The following is a 21860-nucleotide window of genomic DNA, read 5'->3' as shown; positions in this document are numbered from 1 at the left end:
AATTCAAGCCAATTCAAGACTCCCTCAATCTTAACCTGTTCTAAGTTATGTTTTCCCTCATCCTTTTTCTCAAAGTTGCCTCCTTAATTATGGAGTGTGACTGTGGAGCATATAAACAAGTAAGCAGACGTACAAGTCAGTAGACGTACAAGTGCAAGTACCTCCTCACTTGATTATTTGTATGACCTTAGGGAAGTAGAGCAACCACTCTGGACTGTAATTTCCACATCTGCAGAATGGGTTTATAGATCAAATGTTTCTAGCTATAGAACCGTATTTCCATGGGAAATTACTCAGATGTGATTTGAGTTCAGCCCAGTGCCATAGCTGCAGCCCAGTGTGTGTTCAGCCATATGCCATAGCTGCAGGGAAGCTAATTTTTATATCTTCTTAATCTAGATAATATCAGTTACCTCTTGGAACAAAAAAGCGTAACTTTATTTCACTACAACCAAGTTTTATATTTTGCTGCGATCTCCCTTTTTGCCATCTTCATAAAGATTTTGAGTTTCTCTGTGATGGAGTAGAAGTCTTAAGAATAATGAGCAGGTATTTCATTATTCCGGAGCAGTGGGTTTTGTCTTTTAACATGCATCAAAGTCACATAGGGGCCTTGTGAAAACACAGTTTGCTGTATCCATCCCACAGTTTCTCTTTCAAACAGGCCTAGGTTAGGACCAAAAATTTGCATTTTTTAGGAAGTTCCAGGTGATACTGAAGCTGCTGATTCGGGAATTACGCTTTGAGAATTACTGCCCTATATCTGTTAGAAATGCATTTTAATCAGTTTCCTTATTTTAGAAATTATGTCAGATCGTGTAACTTGATAACAGCCAAGACAAGTAATGTATAATATAATATGTAAAATAATATTTAAATAATATGCGAAGTCTCTAATGTCATGAAGCTGTCATATCTAGCAACAAGGGCTTTCCACACCTTTCTGATGACTTGTACTACTGTTATGAGTAGATAGATACCAATCCAGCAGCAATCTGGGTTGGCTTCTGCTATAAAGCAATTATTCAAGTCTAAAAGCAATCTTCTCCTATTGACGTGCTGGAGACACCTAACAAAAAAATGTCAGGGTCAATATAAGTGCATTTACTGACAGTTTAGCTCTTTGCTATGTCCCAGAAGATGGGTTGATATTTGGCTTTTATCAAAAATAGAAACACCAACCACTTAGAATGATAAAGCAATAGCTTTCAGCTTAGTCATTTTCCATTTACAAAGCAATACTTTTATAGAAAGAAGCAAGCAGTTGTTTATTTTCACATAGTTTCATCTTCATCATTTCTAAACTCAGATGTAGAACAACTGTGTCCAGTAGTAATGGGGAGAAATCACTAGTTTGCATTATATTAAAGCAACAACAGAGGATCACTTCAAGACAAAATATAACCAAAAGGAACGATCGTCTCACCGTAGGTTCTTACAGATCACTTGTGTTCTCTAGTCTTTCTGTTTCAGAGCCTGATCTATGTATTTCATAAACTTTAATCTTAGAATTTTTAATTTTTCATTAAACCCTCAATTAATTGGTTACATGAATCAGCAGTTATAATAAGTTGCATTTCTAGCTCATTGAGACCTGTCAGTTTCTGGATGAAAGGGACTCCCTCTTCAGAATATCCCTTCAAATCTTTTTTAAAACACACTTTTGATATGTACATGTTTTTTATGTTATTTAATGCTTCCAAAAGTATTTTAAAATCAGGTATAAAAACAAGAAAAATGTCTATAAACATATAGTTAAACGCAATGTGTCATATCCATGCAATGTGGTATTATTTGCCAATAAAAGAAATCAGTGTACTAAATCCATTCTATACTATGAGTAAACTTCATATATGTTATGCTAAGTAAAAGAAGCCAGACATTAAAGATCACATAATGTATGTTTCCATTTTTTGAAATATCTAGAATAGGTAAATTCACAAAAACAAAAAATAGATTGTTAGTTGCCTGGAGCTAGGCGCTATGAAGAACTGACTCACTGGAAAAGACCCTAAAACTAGGAAAAGACTGAAGACAGGAGGAGAAGGGAATGATAGAGGATGACATGGTTGGATGGCATTACCAACTCGATGGACATGAGTTTGAGCAAGCTCCAGGAGTTGTGATGGACAGAAAGGCTGGTGTGCTACAGGCCATGGGGTCGCATAGAGTCGGACACGACTGAGCTGAACTGAACTGCGGGGCATTGTAGAGTGACTTCTTAACGGGTATGGGATTTCTTTTCGGGAGTGATGAAAATGTTTTGAAGCTATATAGAGGTGATGATTATACAACACTATGAATATACGAGATGACATTAAATTGGTCACCTTAAAATGGTTAGTTTTATTTTATGTAAATTTCACCTCAATTAGGAAAAAAATAGGGTAACTTAAAACCTACCTGAATTCCACAATTTTTGACGTGGAAGGGCTTCTCAAGATCATCTACCCATTCTCCTGTCATGAAGAAACTGAAGTTCATCAGGACTCTCACTCAAATATTTAAATGTACCTTGTCCAAAACATAGACCAGAATTTGAAATGTCTGAATTTCTAGTCTAGCCACTTTTTTAAAAAGTATGACTTGCCGTTATATTATCTTTTATCAGTTTAGATACTTTAGGTGAAATACTACTCCACTTGTTACTTGTGCATTAAAATAACAACAAAGAAACATAGCTTCATTTGTGCTACTTACTAAAAATGCAGGAATAGCAGGTGTTTGTTTTAGTAATTTGCCAAAAAGCAGGTCAGAGCTTGAGTTAAAAGAGGGTAATTTTCTGCAGTACATAAAAGAAGGCACCCTGTATTTTAATGCTAGTCCGCAGTTGCCTGGTTTGTGAACCCTATGCTTCTAGCATTATTATGATTCATTTTTAAAAATTCAAAAAAGTATTAAATTTTTACCACTGACAATTTTTATATTTCCAACATAGAAGAATATTCACAGTATAAAAACTAAATGTTCCTGCCTACCTTATGGTGGCTAGAGGTTCTATTTTCAGCCATTGTCCTCAGAGGCACCTAGGGAGAAACACTGAGTGGGACTAAAGGGTAGAGACAGCAGCAACTGCTAACTGCAACATAACTTACATCCTTTGAAACTGAGTTTTATATTCACATGTAGGTAGGTAACTAGCCTTGATTTGATGCTTGCCTCAGAAAATAGTTATGTGTTCTTATTTCAAGGGAAGACACCAGAAAATACAGAGTTTACCCTTGATCAGTGTGGGAGTGTAATGGTGCCATCATCCCATGTAGTCAAAAACCCACATCAGTTCAGTTCAGTCACTCAGTCACATCCAACTCTATGCGACCCCATGAACCGCAGCACGCCAGGCCTCCCTGTCCATCACCAACTCCTGGAGTTGGACGTTGTCTCCTTCTCCTCCTGCCCTCAATCTTTCCCAGCATCAGGGTCTTTTCAAATGAGTCAGCTCTTCACATCAGGTGGCCAAAGTATTGGAGTTTCAGCTTCAACATCAGTCCTTCCAATGAACACCCAGGACTGATCTCCTTTAGGATGGACTGGTTGGATCTCCTTGCAGTCCAAGGGACTCTCAAGAGTCTTCTCCAACACCACAGTTCAAAAGCATCAATTCTTCTGTGCTCAGCTTTCTTTATAGTCCAACTCTCACATCCATACGTGACCACTGGAAAAACCATAGCCTTAATTAGATAGATGGACCTTTGTTGGCAAAGTAATGTCTCTGCTTTTTAAGATGCTTTCTAGGTCAGTCATCACTTTCCTTCCAAGGAGTAAGCGTCTTTTAATTTCATGGCTGCAGTCACCATCTGCATTGATTTTGGAGCCCCCCAAAATAAAATCAGCCACTGTTTCCACTGTTTCGCCATCTATTTGCCATGAAGTGGTGGGACCGGATGCCGTGATCTTAGTTTTCTGAATGTTGAGCTTTAAGCTAACTTTTTCACTCTCCTCTTTCACTGTCATCAAGAGACTCTTTAGTTCTTCTTCGCTTTCTGCCATAAGGGTGGTGTCATCTGCATATCTGAGGTTATTGATATTTCTCCCGGCAATCTTGATTCCAGCTTGTGCTTCTTCCAGCCCAGCATTTCTCATGATGTACTCTGCATATAGGTTAAATAAGCGGGGTGACAATATACAGCCTAGATATACTCCTTTTCCTATTTGGAACCAGTCTGTTGTTCCATGTCCAGTTCTAACTGTTGCTTCCTGACCTGCATACAGGTTTCTCAAGAGGCAGGTCAGGTGGTCTGGTATGCCCATCTCTTTCAGAATTTTCCTCAGTTTACTGTGATCCACACAATCAAAGGCTTTGGCATAGTCAATAAAGCAGAAATAGATGTTTTTTTGGAACTCTTGCTTTTTTGATGATCCAGTGGATGTTGGCAATTTGATCTCTGGTTCCTCTGCCTTTTCTAAAACCACATATAATCAACTATATTGCAATAAAAATTTTAAAAAGAGAAAAGCCCTGTGTGCCACTTTAAAGTCACCCTCCACATCCATCCATAAGCATCCACAGATTCAACCAACTGGGGATCATGCCGTACTTTCACATGTATTACTTAGGGGAAAAAAATCCGTAGTAAAGTATACCTGAGCTGTTAAAACTTTTGTTGTTCAGGATCAACTGTATATAGTTTTCTTCTCTCTACGGTTACTTTATCATTCAGTTTCTTCATGCTGTTCATTCTTAGGAGGAAGCTACCTCTCATTATCATCCTATATTGGATTTCCTATTAATTTTTCTCTCCAATGTTCATTTTATCACAGTGGCATTTTTACTTGGTAGTTTGTATTTCCTTCTTTTCCTTCAGTCCAGGGGTCAGCAAAATACGTCATCTGGGCCAGATTTGGCTCACTGACTGTTCTTGTGAATGAAGTTTTATTGGAACATAATCATTCTCATTTTTTGTGTTATTTTATATACCTGCATTAATATTAAAACAGCAGAATTGGGTGGTTGCAGCAGAGATCACAAATCTAAAATATTTACTCTTAGGACTTAAAACATTTGCCAGTCTTTAGTTTTGTTGTCCAAGTAAAAGGTGAAGAATAGGTTCTACAGAATGAATAAATAAAACCAGCATATGAGAGGATACGGGGAAGTGTAGTAGAATTTGTACTTAAGCTAGTTAGAAGCTCTGTGTGGTCAGTAGAAAAGTTTCTTGAAGGTGAATCATCAGAGAAAATGTAGAAAAGATAGATTCCTGTCATACTTACTGGTTTTGATGGCATGTCAGAAATGAGGTGTATTGTTTAGGAAATGAGCCATTTAAGGTTTTTGAGCAAAGGAGCTTTGCCAAAATGGGATACTGTTGCAGTAATGTTTACTAGCCAAATGAGGATTGTATTAGTGGAAAATTAATACTAATGTATTAATGAGGAAGAGCATAGTTGTAATAATTTCTAGAGATAAAATTGATAGGCCATTTGATTTGAGGACAAAGAGTTAATAGTTCTCAAACTTCATTGAGCAGGAAATTGGAGAATTATTTATACATATTTTAGAGATGAACTGATTTATATGGAAGGTTTAAGTTAATGGAGAAGGATTATAACATTATATAGCATAAGAAACAAAATTGTTTACTAGGTATCAGCGGTAGCAAAGTTATTAGGGAGTCTCAGCCAAAGGCAGTTTTTCATTGGCCTTATTTTGCCAATGAAATTGTAACCTATCCCATTTCCATCATCTAATTAGGGTCCATCTCTTTATAAAATCCTCTTTTTTTGGTCTCCAGAATTCTACCCTTACACTCAGATTTACTTCTGTTGTCTCAAATTATTGACATTTTCTAAATAGTCTGAATCATGCCCAAGAAGGGCTTTAGCTCTGTCAAATAAAAATCCTTATCACAGTATTTTCTTCAACTAAAGCCATGTTTTGCAGAATCTGTACTGAGATACTCCATGGTCCTGTTGCAGCATATTTAAGAGTTCTGTAGGGTATTTTGTATCAGGGTAATACATAGTCCTAACATCAGATTGTGATGCATTCCTTTGGGATGATGTCCTATGGGAATGGTTGCTGTGATTTTTTTTTAAATCCTGAAAATTAGTGCAGAATAGGAAATGAGAGTTGCACTATTCAGTTATAATCCAAGGCTTGAAGAGTTGTGCAATACCCATAAGCACTGTATCCCATTAGTAAGTGTTGTGCTGGTTTTTGAATGAAGTAAGAAAAACTTTTCAGTTTATATGTATTCTTTTTTCAAACCATGTAATATACTGTTAAGATTATCAGTAGTTGTTAAGTTGTTTAGACCTGACTGTTATCAAAAGTAGAACTGTTAAGTATTTCTTAGGGCACCATGAAAAAGTTGTTTGTTCACTAAGGGTGTTGTGAACTGAGAAAGTGCAGATTCTTTGAACTAAAGAGTTGTCCAACTCTAAAATAAATATACTCTTCCTTTAGCATGTGAAAATGCATCAATCCTTTTATTTCTCTTTCTAAAACTGCATTTCATAGAGTTACAGATGTAGAAAACAAACTTTGTGATACCAGGTAGGAAAGGGGGAAAGGATAAATTTGGAGATTGACATATACACACTACTGTCTATAAAATAATTAATCAGCACCTACTGTGTACCATCCCCTGAAGGAGGGAATGGCAACCCACTCCAGTATTCTTGCCTGAAGAATCCCATGGACTGTGTAGCTTGGCGGGCTACAGTCTATGGGGTCACAAAGAGTTGGACTCTGAGCAACTGTGCATTCTCATGCACTGTATACCACAGGAAAGTCTACTTAATCTGCTATAATGATGTATATGGGGAAGGAATATGAAATAATGTGGATATGTATATAAGTGGTTCACTTTATTGTACACCTGAAACTAACACAGCATTATAAATCAGCTATACTCTGATAAAAATTTAGAACAATAATAGATGGGAAAAAATAACATTTCAGTTACATGGGATTTTATGTAGAATCTCAATAAAAATTTAATCAGATATTTTAAAATTATCTGTACACTGTGCTTTGTGCTATAGCAAACATAAAAATTAAAAAATACTCTTAGCCTTAAGTTTACAATCAAGTTAGGGAAGTAAGACAAATGTAAATTGTTTAAATTATTAAGTAAAATAAATACTCTTGGTTATTTATTTTATAGTATATATTATGGAGGTTCAAAGAAAAAAGAGTGTATCTGTTGGTAGGAATGCAGTATGACTTTGTGGGATGAATGTTCAATTTAAAATGGACCTTGATGGAGGGGTAAAATTCTAACAGGTAGAGGGGGTGGATAATTTAAACAGAAAAAAAAAATAATGACTGAGAAGATTTATTTTGGGGGAAGCAATTCATTCTATATGGTTGAAGGAAGGACATACCTTGTAGAGTAATAGAGGTTACAGCTGATAAACTCTGAAAGTTGGAATATTATTGTGGAGAGCTTTGAATGCTGGGGTGTGAGACATTTGGATTTAATTTACTAGTAAAAGAAAACTGATTGGTGTGATTAATCTGTCAGCAGGATATAGGATGATTAAATCAAGGAGAGATAGGAGGCAAGGAGCTTTTGGAAAGGGAATGATGGATTTTGTTTTATGTATTTGTATTTCAAAGGAAATACCAAGCTCTATATTCAAGTTTAAAAGCATATTTTTGAGCAGCATTATAACTAAGAGCTATAAAATAGGACTCAACATTAATAGAAAAACAAAACTTTGTAACGCTCTTTATATTACTGCAGAAATAATATTAACAAAATGTTAGTATGTGTGGAGTGCATGCTTCATGCCAGGCGTTATGTGAAGCATTCATTTAATTTTCACAACAACCTTAATAGGCATTTGTATTCCCATTTTTTAGATAATAAACCTAGGGAGGTTACATAGCTCAGGTCACATAGTAAGTACTAAGACTGGCAAACTGTTTAAGTATACTAGTTTGTTTCACCTCTGGCGCTGAGAATTGAGTGAATCCATCTCAGATTTTGACAAATTATTATTATTTGGCTTAGGTATGGCTTCTCTTTTATTAGTTTATTTTTCCCTATCATTCCTGATCTCTCCTAATTCTTCTTCACTCTATGGATACTCCAGTGTGTTTGATATGTGTCTTGCATGCTTGAAAAATGAATCATCATGTTTTAGGTGTGTGCACGTGTGTGTTTATTGTACACAGTATATATAAAAGGATGAACTATATGCAATCTGATGCATATGTTTCTAGTATATTACTTTATATCTTTGTATAACAGTATGTATTCACCACATTTTCTGTGTCTTTTTCCTTAGAAAGGGACTTTCAGAACGCTTTACATTTCCTTATACTTTCAGCAAAGCTGTGGTAAATATCCTTGCATGTATCTCCCTGAAATCCATGTTCTTTCTACATTGCTTCCTCCTATTACATGCTTTTGAAGGTGTTTATTTCGTATGGAAGAAAACCTGACATCTTTTCACCTGTTCATGTTTTTTAATCCTGAAAAAGATTAATATATTTGTGGAATGAGTGATTTTATTTATGCTTCTAAAAAGGCAAGAAGAACCAGGTGAATTATCCTGTTCCATTGTTGGATTACATTTAGTCAGTGGTAACATAAGCGTTACAGCATCACTAGTATATTTTTTCTGACTTTGTTCTTTTAGTGATTCTTTTCCTGTCATTGCTATAAAGGAGTGCATATCATAACATTGCAATTGTAAACAATTTATACATTATCCTAATGTTAGTCAAAGTCAGTATTTTCCTTACAAACATATAGGAACTATGCTTTGTAATAATTCATACTTGATCCTCACACTCCTACAAGGAACTACATTTTATACTCTATAAGAGATTTGCAGAACACATAGGACGCATTAAAAGGAAGAAAACATGCTGTATGATTTTTGTTTTTTTTTTTTGGCTTCTTATTTATTCACTCTCTCAACTAGTCTTGACTAGTGTTACTATGGCACTTTCGTTATGGTGTGGAAAACAGACTAATTATGTTGTTTAAAACAGACAACAGTCGTACATCTTGAGATACAGCATCTGGTACTCTCAGCCATCCCTCATCAGTGCTAGTCTGCGTTTGGTAGGGCTTCTAGTTGTCCAAATATTTTTATGTTATTGTGTATTCTTTTTCTTTTTTAAAATATTTATTTATTTATTTTTGGCTGCGCTGGGTCTTCATTGGTATGTGCAGACTTCCATTGCGGCGAGTGGGAGCTATTCCAGTGGCTGTGCACAGGCTTGTTATTGCAGTGGCTTCTCTTACTGTGGAGCACAGGCTGGGGGCCGGGGCGGGGGGCCGGGGCGGGGGGCGGGGGGGCGGGGGGGCGGGGGGGGAGGGCGGGGACGGGTAGCGGATAGTTTCAGTAGTTGTGGCTTGCACAGGTTCAGTCATTGTGGCTCAGGCGCTTAGCTGTTCCATGGCTTGTGGATCTTCCTGGACCAGAAATCAAACCTTTGTCCCCTGCAGGCAGATTGTTAACCACTGGACCACCAGGGAAGTCTCTCTTTTGAAGAGGTTATATCAGAGAATAATTAAACTACTTCTCCAAAATTTGAAAAATAAAAACATGAAAATCATAATTTTTCTACTGAAATGTGACCATATTTGCTTTTGGAGTATCCCCTACTAGATTCTTTTCCTACTGATGTAATATAGTTTGTAACCATATTTTGCATATACTACTTATATAGCTTATGTTTCATTTAATACTTGTGTGGCATAAACATTTTCCACTTTGCCGCTTTGTTTCATAATTATCCTTTTTATTATCTTCAGAGTATTCTCTAGAATAGCATTATCCAGTGGAAATACAATAAAACCCACACAATTTAAAATTTTCTAGTAGAGACATTGAAAATGTAAAAAAGAAACAAGTAAAATAATGTTAACAATATATTTAACTTCAAATATCTAAAATAATTATCATTTCAACACATATAAAATTATTAATTATATTTTTAACCTTCTTTTCTTTGAAATTGGTATCTGTTTTACATTTGTAACACAGCACAGTCACTAAATTGTCAACAGTCAAAATGAAATGTAACCATACCAAAACAATAAAAATGTATTTAATAGAAGAATATTTTTCATTCCTTCCATTTTGAAATTTCAAAAAATTATATAAAAAATTCAGTTCCACAGTCACACTAACCACATTGCATATGCTCATTATCGACATGTGGCTTCTTAAATTTAAATTAAAATTAAATAAAATTTGAAATTCAATTCTTCATTTGAACTAGCCACATTTTAAATGATCCATAGCCAAAGTTAGAATGAGTGTATATGCCAATTCTTACTTGACTACTTATTCCTCTATTATTGAATATTTATGTTAAAGTCACATGTATAGTATACTGATATATTCCTAAATGAATATTTTCCATATTTTGAATTATTTACTTGAGGTAGACTCTTAGAATTATTGCATCAAAGAATATGAATTTTATAGTTCATCATATTTTCAATTTATTTTCTTGGAAAAGTATCAGTTACACTCCCATCAGCAGTATTAATATAGTAATTTCAGCAACCTTTCTTCATCATAAGTTACTACAATGATTTTTATATTCTATGTATTTTATTTTTAAATTGAACTATAGTTGATTTACAATATTAGTTTCAGGTGTACAACATATTGATTCTATTTTTTAATAGATTTATATTTCATTTAAATTATTAGAAAATGATGGCTCATTTTCCTGTGATGTACAGTGCATATATTTACAGCCTATTTATTTTATATGTAGTAGGTTATATCTCTTAATGCCATACTGCCATCTTGCCCCATCCCACTTCTGGTAATCACAGTTGTCTTTTTATATCTATGAATTATTATATTCATATGTGATAATAAAAAGTATATGTCTTTCTCTGACTTATTTCATGAAGTATAATACACTCTAGGTCTGTTCACATTGTTGCAAGTGGCAGAATTTCATTCCTGTTTATGGCTGAGTAATCTTCTTTATCCATTCATCTTTTGATGGACATTTAGTTGCTTTCAGCTGCTTTGAACTTTGGAGTATTTTTATCGTTTTGAATTAGTGTTTTTGGTTTCTTTGAATATATATTCAGCACTAGAATGGCAGGATCATATGGTATTTCTATTTTTAGTTTTTTGAGGAACTTCCATACTGTTTATGTAGTGCCAGTACTAATTTCCATTCCCACCAACAATGTGCAATTGTTCTTTTACTTCATAATTTTCCAAATATCTATTATTTATAGACTTTCTGATGACAGCCCTTTAGACAGATGTGACATGATATCTCATTGTGGCTTTGACTTGCATTTCTCTAATGAATAAGAGTTGACTCATTGGAAAAGACTCTGATGCTGGGAGGGATTGGGGGCAGGAGGAGGAGGGGATGACAGAGGATGAGATGGCTGGATGGCATCACTGACTTGATGGACGTGAGTCTGAGTGAACTCCGGGAGTTGGTAATGGACAGGGAGGCCTGGCATGCTGCGATTCATGAAGTCGCAAAGAGTCGGACATTACTGAGCAACTGAACTGAACTGAACTGAATGATTAAGAATCTTTTCATGCGCCTATTGGTCATCTGTATATCTTCTTTAGAAATGTCTACTCAGATCTTCTGCCCATTTTTTTAATTGGATTGCTTATATTTTTGATATTGAGATATATAGACTGTTTATGTAACATTTCAGATATTAACTCCTTATTGGTCATATTATTTACAAACTTCTCTTATTCTGTAGATTGTGTTTTTATTTTGTTGATGGTTTCCTTTGCAGTACAAAAGCTTTTAAGTTTAATTAAATTCCATTTGTTTAGTTTTGCTTTTGTTTCCTTTGCTTTAGGAGACAGCTTCCCCCAAAATTGTAATATCTGTCAAAGAGTATTTCACCTCTATTTTTCTCTAGGAGTTTTATGGCATCCAGTCTTACATTTAGGTGTTAGGTGTTTAATACATTGAGTGTATTTTTGTGTATGATGTTTGAGTATGTACTAATTTCTTTTTTCTGCACATAGCTGTCCAATTTTGCCAGCACCGGTCATTGAAAAGACTGTCTTTTCTCCGTTGTTTATCCTTGCCTCCTTTCTCATAGATTAATTAAACGCAATGCATGAGTTTCTTTTGGGCCCTCTATTCCTTTCCATTGATCTGTTTCTCTTTCTGTGCCAGTACTATATAGTTTTGATGACTGTAGCTTTGTAGTGTAGTCTGAAGTCAGGGAACATGATTCTTCCAGCTCTCTTCTTCTTTCTCAAGATTGCTTTGCCAATTTGGGGTCTTTTATAATTCCATGTAAATTTTAGGATTATTTGTTCTTGCTCTGTACAAGATGCTTTGAGTTATCTGATCAAGATTGCAATGATTCTATAGATTGCTTTTAGTAATGTGGACATTTTAATCATTTTAATTCTTCTATTCCATGAACATGGAATATCTTTCCTTTATTGTGTGTATATTATCTTTCATTTTCCTTCATCAGTGTTTTATAGTTTTCAGAGTATAGCTTTTTCACCTCCTTGGTTAAGTTTATTTCTAAGTATGTTATTTTTGATGTGATTTTAAATGAGCAGTTTCTTTTCTTTTCTTTTAGTATTTTAAACACTTCAGTTCCTTACACTCCCCCATATTTAAGCTACCCTGAGAAATCCTCAGAGTGGCTGACTGACAAATCTGCATACTTGGGATTTCCAAATTTTATGTCTGCCTCTGATAAAAAATGGTTCTTTGGCTCTGTCTTAGGCTTTCCCCATTCCTTTTCCTCCTGCCTTTTTGTTCTGCTTCAGTTTTCATTTTAATGGATAAAATTGCCTCACTTCACCCTCAATTCTGATTAATATTAACCAGTCTCTAAGAGTTAGGATCTACTTTGCTTTTCATTGTTCTTATGGCCAAAGAGTAGCATGGCTAACTTGTGCTGACTGAAATTCCTAATTAGAATATTACATAAGTTTTGTTAATTCTATAGAGTGTTTTTCTAAACTATAGCTCTCTAAACTATTGGTCTGTTTTTATTAAAAACCTGTTACTTAAAAAAAAATTTATACTGGCACTGTTTTTATTTTTGTTGATACTATACTCTGAAACATGTGGCTTAGCAATGGATATAAATCAAGAAAGAAAAATTATGGTTGGCATCAATTTTAGGTCTTTGCACTCTAACAGAGCACAAATCCATAATTGCTCAAATACTAAATATTTACTTAAAGAGAAACAAGAAACAATTCAAAAAATGGAATTAATTTAAATTGTGAATTTGCCTCAATTAAAAACTGACCTTTTTTTGTATATTCTTTGTAAAATGGACAAAGTGGAAGTTCTGCTGTCCACATCACATGCTCTTATGTTGCATTTTAAAGTTAAACACACATACAACATATACACATTTGGAATGAGGCCACATTTAGACTCCAGGGGCATACTGTTCTGTACCTTAAATTACAATCAGATGTATTTTAGCACAGATCAAATTTTCAGTCTGAAGTTGGTGAGAAGCCTAATTATTTGACCAGGTTACTATTTATGTAGACCATTCTATGCCTGTCTGTGGTTAATCCACAGCTGGCAGAGTGCTAACTCTGGGAGGTTTTTATTTCATGCTGAAACAGTTTGGGGAGAGTTAGGAGGAGGGGAGAGTTTTAAACTCTCCTCATTAAATGAAAGACTAAAGAGCAAATACATCCATATTACTATGGAGACAAGATGCTATATACACTGTTCATCTTAATTCTCCAAGTGACAAAAATAGCAAAGCAGCTTGAATGCTCGTAGTTCGCAAGTGACATGGTATTTGGTTAAAAAATGAAGATGAAAAGATTAAATGATAGTACCTAATAATAAATGATGTTACCTTTCTAAACAGTTGACTATCAGTAAAGAATGAATGCATTAGAATTTTAAATGATGAAAAAGTTTTGTGTTATTTTGATTGGAGAACATATTTCTTATAATTTTATTAGCAATACTTTAGTAAGAGATAATTATAAAGTTCTCTCTAAATACTTCAAGATTTTTAAGGGAAAGATACTCTTCAAAAATATACCCCACTACACATGACTTCTGCCAGAAAGTTGATTTTTTAATGTTCAAAATCTTATTTTCTCTTTAAACTTTTTGAGTTTGCAAGAGGGACGTAGTTAGTCTCTCAATTATAAGTGAGCATTTCAATAGCTCTTTTGTAACTTAAGGTTGCTGCTGCTGCTGCTAAGTCGCTTCAGTCGTGTCCAACTCTGTGCGACCCCATAGACGGCAGCCCACCAGGTTCCCCCGTCCCTAGGATTCTCCAGGCAAGAACACTGGAGTGGGTTGCCATTTCCTTCTCCAATGCGTGAAAGTGAAAAGTGAAAGTGAAGTCGCTCAGTCGTGTCCGACTCTTCGTGACCCCACGGACTGCAGCCTACCAGGCTCCTCTGTCCATGGGATTTTCCAGGCAAGAATACTGGAGTGGGGTGCCATCACCTTCTCCAAAACTCTTCTCTAATGAAATGGCACATAATAAGCATACAGTACTCAGATGATAAACTTTTCTCCTGATCAAATGCTATAGTTTCCTGCTTTGCATTTTTTAATTGCATTTTTAAGGTTTACATTGTAGAGGCTGGGCTTCCCTTGTGGCTCAGCTGGTAAAAAAATTTGCCTGCAGTAAGGGAGACCTGGGTTCAGTCCCTGGGTTGTGTAGAAGGCAACATCTATCCACTCCGGTAGTTTGGCCTGGAGAATTCCAAGACTGTATAGTCCATGGGGGTTGCAAAGAGTCAGACACGACTGAGTGACTCACACTTTCACTTTCACTTGTAGAGGCTTTTGTATCATGTATGTTGTTGGTGTTGTTAAGTTGCTCAGTCATATCCAATTCTTTGTGACCCCCGTGGGCTGCAGCATGCCAGGCTCACCTGTCCTTCACTGTCTTGTGGAGTTTGCTTAGATAGTGTCCAATGAGTTGGTAATGCTGCCTAACCATTTCATCCTCTGCCAATCCTTTCTCCTTTTCCCTTCAATCTTTCCCAGCATCAGGGTCTTTTCCAGTGAATCAGCTCGTCACATAAGGTGGCCAAGTATTCAAGCTTCAGCTTCAACATTAGTCCTTCCAATGAATGTTCAAGATTAATTACCTTTAGGATTAACTGATTTGATCTCCTTGCATTCTGTGGGACTCTCACGAGTCTTCTCTAGCACCACAATTTGAAAGCATCAGTTCTTTGGCGCTCAGCCTTATCTATGGTCCAACTCTCAGATCTATTCATGACTACTGAAAAAACTATAGCTTGGACTATACAGACTTTTGTTGACAAAGTGATGTCTCTTGTTTTTAATATGCTGTCCAGGTTTGTCATAACTTTCCTTCCAAGGAGCATCTTTTAATTTCAAGGCTGCAATCACCGTCCACAGTGATTTTGGAGCCCAGGACAAAAAATCTGTTACTTGCTATGAAGTGCCATCAGTTGAATGTTGAGTTTTAAGCCAGCTTTTTCACTCTCCTCTTTCACCCTCATCAAGAGGCTCTTTAGTTCCTTTTCAGTTTCTGCCATCAGAGTGATATCATCTGCATGTGTGAGGTTGTTTATATTTCTCCTTGCAGTCTTGATTCCAGCTTGTGTTTCATCTGTATTTTGTATAGATTTCTTGTATTCTCACTGAGAATGATTCTGTGGAGATAGCTTTTCTAATTTCTCCTTTTTTTCTTTACCCAGGGTTTTTTCCTCACAGTTTCTCCAGAGTCAGTTTTAAAAGTGGCTCACCATGCTTCTGAAAACAACAGAATTTTCACTTTGAATCTGTCTGCACCATTTATTAGTCAGTTCTACAAGGAATCATTGATGAAAGTTATGCCTTTTGTTGACATACTTTTTGGAAATGAAGTGGTGAGTAATTTTTTAAATAAAAGTACCTTGCTTTTGGATTCTGTTTGTGTATGTGTTTAGAAATACATAAATAAAAACTTAAACAACTGCAGAAGTACACTTGAGAATTACACAGTAAAATGGCCTCAGTTCGGTCCACTCTAGTTCATTATTTTCAGTATTTCCTTTGGAATATACTAATTCCTTACATAATAAGCAATTAGTCTTTTTAAAAATTTGGTTGTTCAGGTTTATAATCATTCCTATGAGCTCCTATAACATTTCTGTGAGCTTTTGCAAATGTATACCTGTTATATGACTTGTAAGCATAAGCAAGATAAAAAATATTTTCATCTTCTTTGTCAGTCAAGCCTTCCCCAATCCTTAGCCCTTAACGTAAACTGTTTTCTGACCTGTAAAATCATGTTTTCGTTTGATATTTTCATGGATTAAGATAAGTGATATGTAGCTGAAATAAATGTTTTATGAAGTTAAGTACATTTTCAAGGTCTTGAGTCAGTTTAATAAATTATGACTATATGGTTATATATTGTAATTTGTAGTCAAATGTGTTTATTTATAGTATTATTTTTGCTAATATTGTCTGTTACATTTGAAGGTGATAAAAGGAAATTTCATTTAAATTTTATAGCTTTTATTTTTTTATCAAGATTATAATTTCTTTCATTCCAATATAGTGAAAACAAAATGTTTTTCTTATTTAATATTCATACCTTCTGTCTTACCTGTAAACTATAAAAATCCATAAATACTTGTAAAAATCCTTGAAATAGAAAAAAAGGAGACTTTTGCTATATCTTTCTTTTATGAATGTGTGAAGTTGTGTGAATTACCTCAGAAGTCCATTCTGATTCAGATTCTGTGATTCTAACTTAGTTTTATTATATTCACCAATTTTATATCTAAATAAAATAACTATATTGTCTGCCTAGAATAACATAAAATTTGACCTGGAAATAACTTGTGGGTTATTGGTGTGGAAATCATATGGTGTGAATATCTTCTAAGGGCCCTTAACCAATTGAAGGACATGCTACATTCTTAATGATTAACAAACTGACATAATGGCAAGAAATAGTGGTAAAAACCTTAATCTCCTAGGTATCTGCTAGAGGTCTCATTTGACTGAAATCTGTGTTTTAGATTTTCCGTATTGTCAATGTTATTTTCTAGGTACAGGAAGCTCTTCAGAAAAGTGCTATTCTAGACTCTTTAAATAACGTTAAAGAATTGGTCATTAGTATAGTAGTCTGAGAGTGCCTGGGAGAAATTGACACTTGAATCCAGAGTCCTTTATAGTCAGAAACAGTAGAATGGCAATACTTAGACTTTAAGAAGATAAACTTTAAAAGTTTTAAAAAAGATAAATGTCATTCTAAAGAATGAGATTTGGAAAATAAAGAAAACTTGAGAGGATTGAATACCAGCAAAAATTCAGTTATGACTTTAGAATCTCAAATGACCTTAATTAAAAGGAAAATGAAGAGGAGCCTTAATAAAAATAAAAAGCACTATAGAACACACAGAAAACTGTTTAATAGGAGCTCACATTTGTAAAACATATGTAAAAATGATGGAAAGCATTTATAGAATGAAGGAGCAGTGCTGAAAATTTGACTGAGACATAGGAGAATAAAAAAGAATAGAGGCCTAAGAATGATTAGTTTTGCAGAAAATGCCGATAATATCAAAATGTTCTTTATTGTTTAAAAAAACTTCAAAAGTGCAATCAACAGAAAAAGCAATTGTACTTCATTAAAATTAAAAACTTTTGTGCATCAAAGGACACTATCAAGAAAGTGAAAGACAACCCACGGATGGAAGAAAATAAATACATCTGATAAGGGATTAATGTCCAGAATGTATATCTTAGCAACTCAAATATATCTCGACACAGGAAACAATCCCATTTAAAAATGATCAAAGGACTTAAACATTGCTTCAGAGAAGACATACAGACTGGCAGTAAGCACACATGAAAAGATGCTCACCATCACTAATCATTAGAGAAATGCAAATGAAACCAAAATGAGATACTACTTGGCACCCTTTTGGATGGCTATTGTCAAAAAATGGAAAATAGCAAGTATTGCCAAGAATGCTGAGAAATGGAAACCCTTGTGCATAGTTGCTGGGAATGTGAATGATGCGGCTGCTGTGAAAAGCGATTTGATGCTCCTCAAAAAGTTAAGCGGGGTTATCACCACTGTTGTCGCTCAGTCACTCAGTCGTGTCCAACTCTGTGCGACCTCATGGACTACACCATGCCAGGCTTCCCTGTCCTTCACCATCTCCTGAAGTTCACTCAGACTCATGTCCATTGAGTCGGTGATGCCATCCAGACATCTCATCCTCTGTTGTTCTCTCCTGCCTTCGGTCTTTCCCAGCGTCAGGGTCTTTTCCAATGACTTGGCTCTTCTCATCAGGTAGCCAAAGTATTGGAGCTTCAGCTTCAGCATCAGTCCTTCTAATGACTATTCAGGGTTGATTTCGTTTAGGATTGACTGGTTTGATCTCCTTGCTGTCCAGGGGACTCTCAAAAATCTTCTCCAGCATCACAGTTCGAAGGCATCAGTTCTTCAGCGCTCAGCCTTTTTTATTGTCTAGCTATCACATCCATACATGACTCTGGGAAAACCATAGCTTTGACTAGATAGACCTTTGTAGGCAAAGTAAGCAAAGCACCGTCTCTGCTTTTTAATATGCTGTCTAGGTTTGTCATTGCTTTTCTTCTGGAGAGCAAACATCTTTTCATTTCATGACTGCGGTCACCATCCACAGTGATTTGGAGCACAAGAAAGTAGGCTGTCACTGCTTGCATTGTTTCCCTGTCTATTTGCCATGAAGTGATGGGACCAGATGCCATAGTTTTTGTTTTTACTATTACATTATGACCCAACAATTCCATTTATAGGTATTAAAAAAAAAAAAAAAACAACTTCAAAGCAGGGATTCAAATGCTTTTACACCAGGGTTTATCAGCATTGTTCACAGTAGCCACAAGTTGGAAGCAAACTAGATGTTTTTCAATGGATGAATAGATAAATGTGATATATTAAATACAGTGGAATACTATTCAGTCTTTAAAAGGAATGGATTCTGGTAAAATACAGAATAAATAAATAAATAAAATCTTTTACCTGATACATGATAAAATCTGAATGAACCTTGAAGACACTTATGTTAAGTGAAATTAGCCCTACCTATACAAGCAGACCCTTATGGCAGAAAGTGAAGAGGAACTAAAAAGCCTCTTGATGAAAGAGGAGAGTGAAAAAGTTGGCTTAAAGCTCAGCATTCAGAAAATGAAGATCATGGCATCCGGTCCCATCACTTCATGGAAAATAGATGGGGAAACAGTGGAAACGGTGTCAGACTTTATTTTCTTGGGCTCCAAAATCACCTTAGATGGTGACTGCAGCCATGAAATTAAGAGATGCTTACTTCTTGGAAGAAAAGTTTTGACCAACCTAGACAGCATATGGAAAAGCAGAGACATTACTTTGTCGACTAAGGTTCATCTAGTCAAGGCTATGGTTTTTCCTGTGGTCATGTATGGCTGTGAGAGTTGGACTGTGAAGAAGGCTGAGCGCCGAAGGATTGAAGCTTTTGAACTGTGGTGTTGGAGAAGACTCTTGAGGGTCCCTTGGACTGCAAGGAGATCCAACCAGTCCATTCTGAAGGAGATCAGCCCTGGGATTTTTTTGGAAGGAATGATGCTAAAGCTGAAACTCCAGTACTTTGGCCACCTCATGAGAAGAGTTGACTCATTGGAAAAGATGCTGGGAGGGATTGAGGGCAGGAGAAGAACGGGACGACAGTGGATGAGATGGCTGGATGGCATCACTGACTTGATGGACGTGAATCTGAGTGAACTCTGGGAGTTGGTGATAGACTGGGAGGCCTGGCGTGCTGCGATTCATGGGGTCGCAAAGAGTCAGACACGACTGAGTGACTGAACTGAACTGAACTGATACAAGCAGACACATATTGGATTTTCCTATAAGAACTCCTCTGAAATGAAGTATTTGAAATAGAAAAACTCATAGAGAAAGATAGCAAAACAGTGGTTACCAGGTACTGAGGGGAAAGGGGAATTAGTTATTATTTAATGAGTACAAAGCCCTGTTTGGGATGACAGAAAACTTCTGTAAATGGATAGTGGAGATGATAGCAGAACATTGTGAATATAATGTCAGTTAATTTAACACTTAAAATTGTTTAAATGGTAAAATTTTACTACATTATGTACATTTTATCACAGTTTAGAAATTGATTCTACAAATCAGTAAACTTTAAAGTTTGACTAGAACTTAGTATAGCTTATTAGGGAAATTATTTTTCCTAACCTAGAAGAGGAAGTAGTCAAATTACAAGCTACCACATGGCTCCAAAAGGGCTTCCCTGGTTGCTCAGTAGTAAATAATCTGCCTGCAATGCAGGAGATGCAGGCTTGATTCCTGGGTTGGGAAGATTTTCTGGAGAAGGAAATGGCAACCCACTCCAGTATTCTTGCCTGGAAAATCCCATGGACAGAGGAACCTGGCAGGCTATAGTCGGTGGGGTCGCAAAGGGCCAAACACAACAACCTAACAACACAACAATAGAACTCCAAATCATGTCAGAATGACTTTAACTTTTCTGATATGATTGCTCTTCATATGAATTCATTTCAGTAGATATGTAGTACTTGTTATGACAGTCCAATAAGCAGTGATGTATATAGTATATTTGAGATGATTTGTCATAATATGGATTATAGAATAATGAAAATTGGATATAGTGCAGTTTCACATATTTGATAATTATTGAACCAGTCTCAAAAAATTCTTCTGACAAATTAATACTGATATGCTTTGCTCAGGTAAAACTGTAAGTGACTCAGATAAACTTGTGTTTGTGGATAATGCAGATATAGAGAATGCAAATAATGGAACATGTTAATAAATTATCAAATAAATTGAATGTCAAAATTAGACTTCCAACAGTTTTAATAGATTAGAAATAGCAGTTAAGTGATGAAATTTAATAAGGATAAATAAAAATGATATCATATTTGATTATAAAAAATATGGTATTATAAAGTTTATCTCTTTGATCTCATCTTTCTTTGTTTTCCTCAAATATTCTAGTAATAATAAACTATCTTCAGTTCTCTAGGGAAGAAAGGGGACATCTAACTTATAAATTGCAGTGAAGTGTAAAATATATTTCTGAGGGTATGCATTCAGGATTGCTTTGTCCTTACCCCTACCTCTTTATCCCTCAAACCTCTCCCCCAAATCTACTGTGTTTAATATACATTCTCAAAATGCCAGTATCTAGCCAAAACTAAATACACTTGGCTCTTATTTTCTCCCTAGTGCCATTTTTTTCATAGGATGTGTGCCCTTTGATTAACCCAGCTTACCACTTGGAGAGGGTTCCCAGTTCATTGCAGAGGAGAACCCACGTAGAATTCAACAGTCTCTTTCAGTTGAGGAAATGGAGCTGCAGGTTTGGGAAACCTAACAGCTAGCCAGCGAGTTTGCAGTTCATAGTACCAAAAAGGAAAGAGCACATAGACAAAGAACACAGGAGGTTTGCGGAGTCCCACCCAAGTCTTTGAGCCTGAGTGCTGATCAGCTGTGAGGAAACTAATGAAGGCTGAGGAAAAAAAACAACACTTGAGAAGATCCTAGGGCATAATCTTCAGAGTGCACAGAGAGCCTGTAACTATCCTTATTTTACTAGCTAGAATAGAGACCCTTATCATAATTCATGGGCTTCAGATAGAGTACTCAGAACATCTCTGGGGCAAAATTAGTCTAAAATATGTCTTCTTTTCTCCCTTATAACAATATTATCCCAACATGCATATGGTCTCCTGTATTGCTATGAAGTTTCCTTCTATTCATATTCAGAATACTAAGGGCTTTTTTCTAGAATGGATTTGGATTTTGAGATTGCCACCCCACCCCAATTTTAGAAAACCCAATCCAATAATACATAAAAAGGATACTTCATTGTGACCAGGAATATTCAGTTGATTTACTGATCAATATAATTCAACTTAGTAAAAATAAAAAGCA

The 21860-nt window shown here is 35.6% G+C and overlaps 1 protein-coding gene across 2 annotated transcripts in view; it reads left to right on the top strand.

Annotated features, from left to right (window-relative positions):
* The window catches only part of ADK (adenosine kinase), a 544457-nt gene that overhangs the window by 357783 nt on the left and 164814 nt on the right, over positions 1–21860 (top strand). For both annotated transcript variants that reach the window (XM_005699227.3, XM_005699229.3), the window contains exon 7: positions 15619–15789. In XM_005699227.3, coding sequence (XP_005699284.1) covers positions 15619–15789 — 171 coding nt within the window. The remainder of the gene's footprint in view (positions 1–15618; positions 15790–21860) is intronic.

Source organism: Capra hircus, chromosome 28 (assembly GCF_001704415.2).
Source record: "Capra hircus breed San Clemente chromosome 28, ASM170441v1, whole genome shotgun sequence".
Lineage (NCBI taxonomy): Eukaryota > Metazoa > Chordata > Mammalia > Artiodactyla > Bovidae > Capra > Capra hircus.
This window is presented reverse-complemented; position numbering and strand designations above follow the sequence as displayed.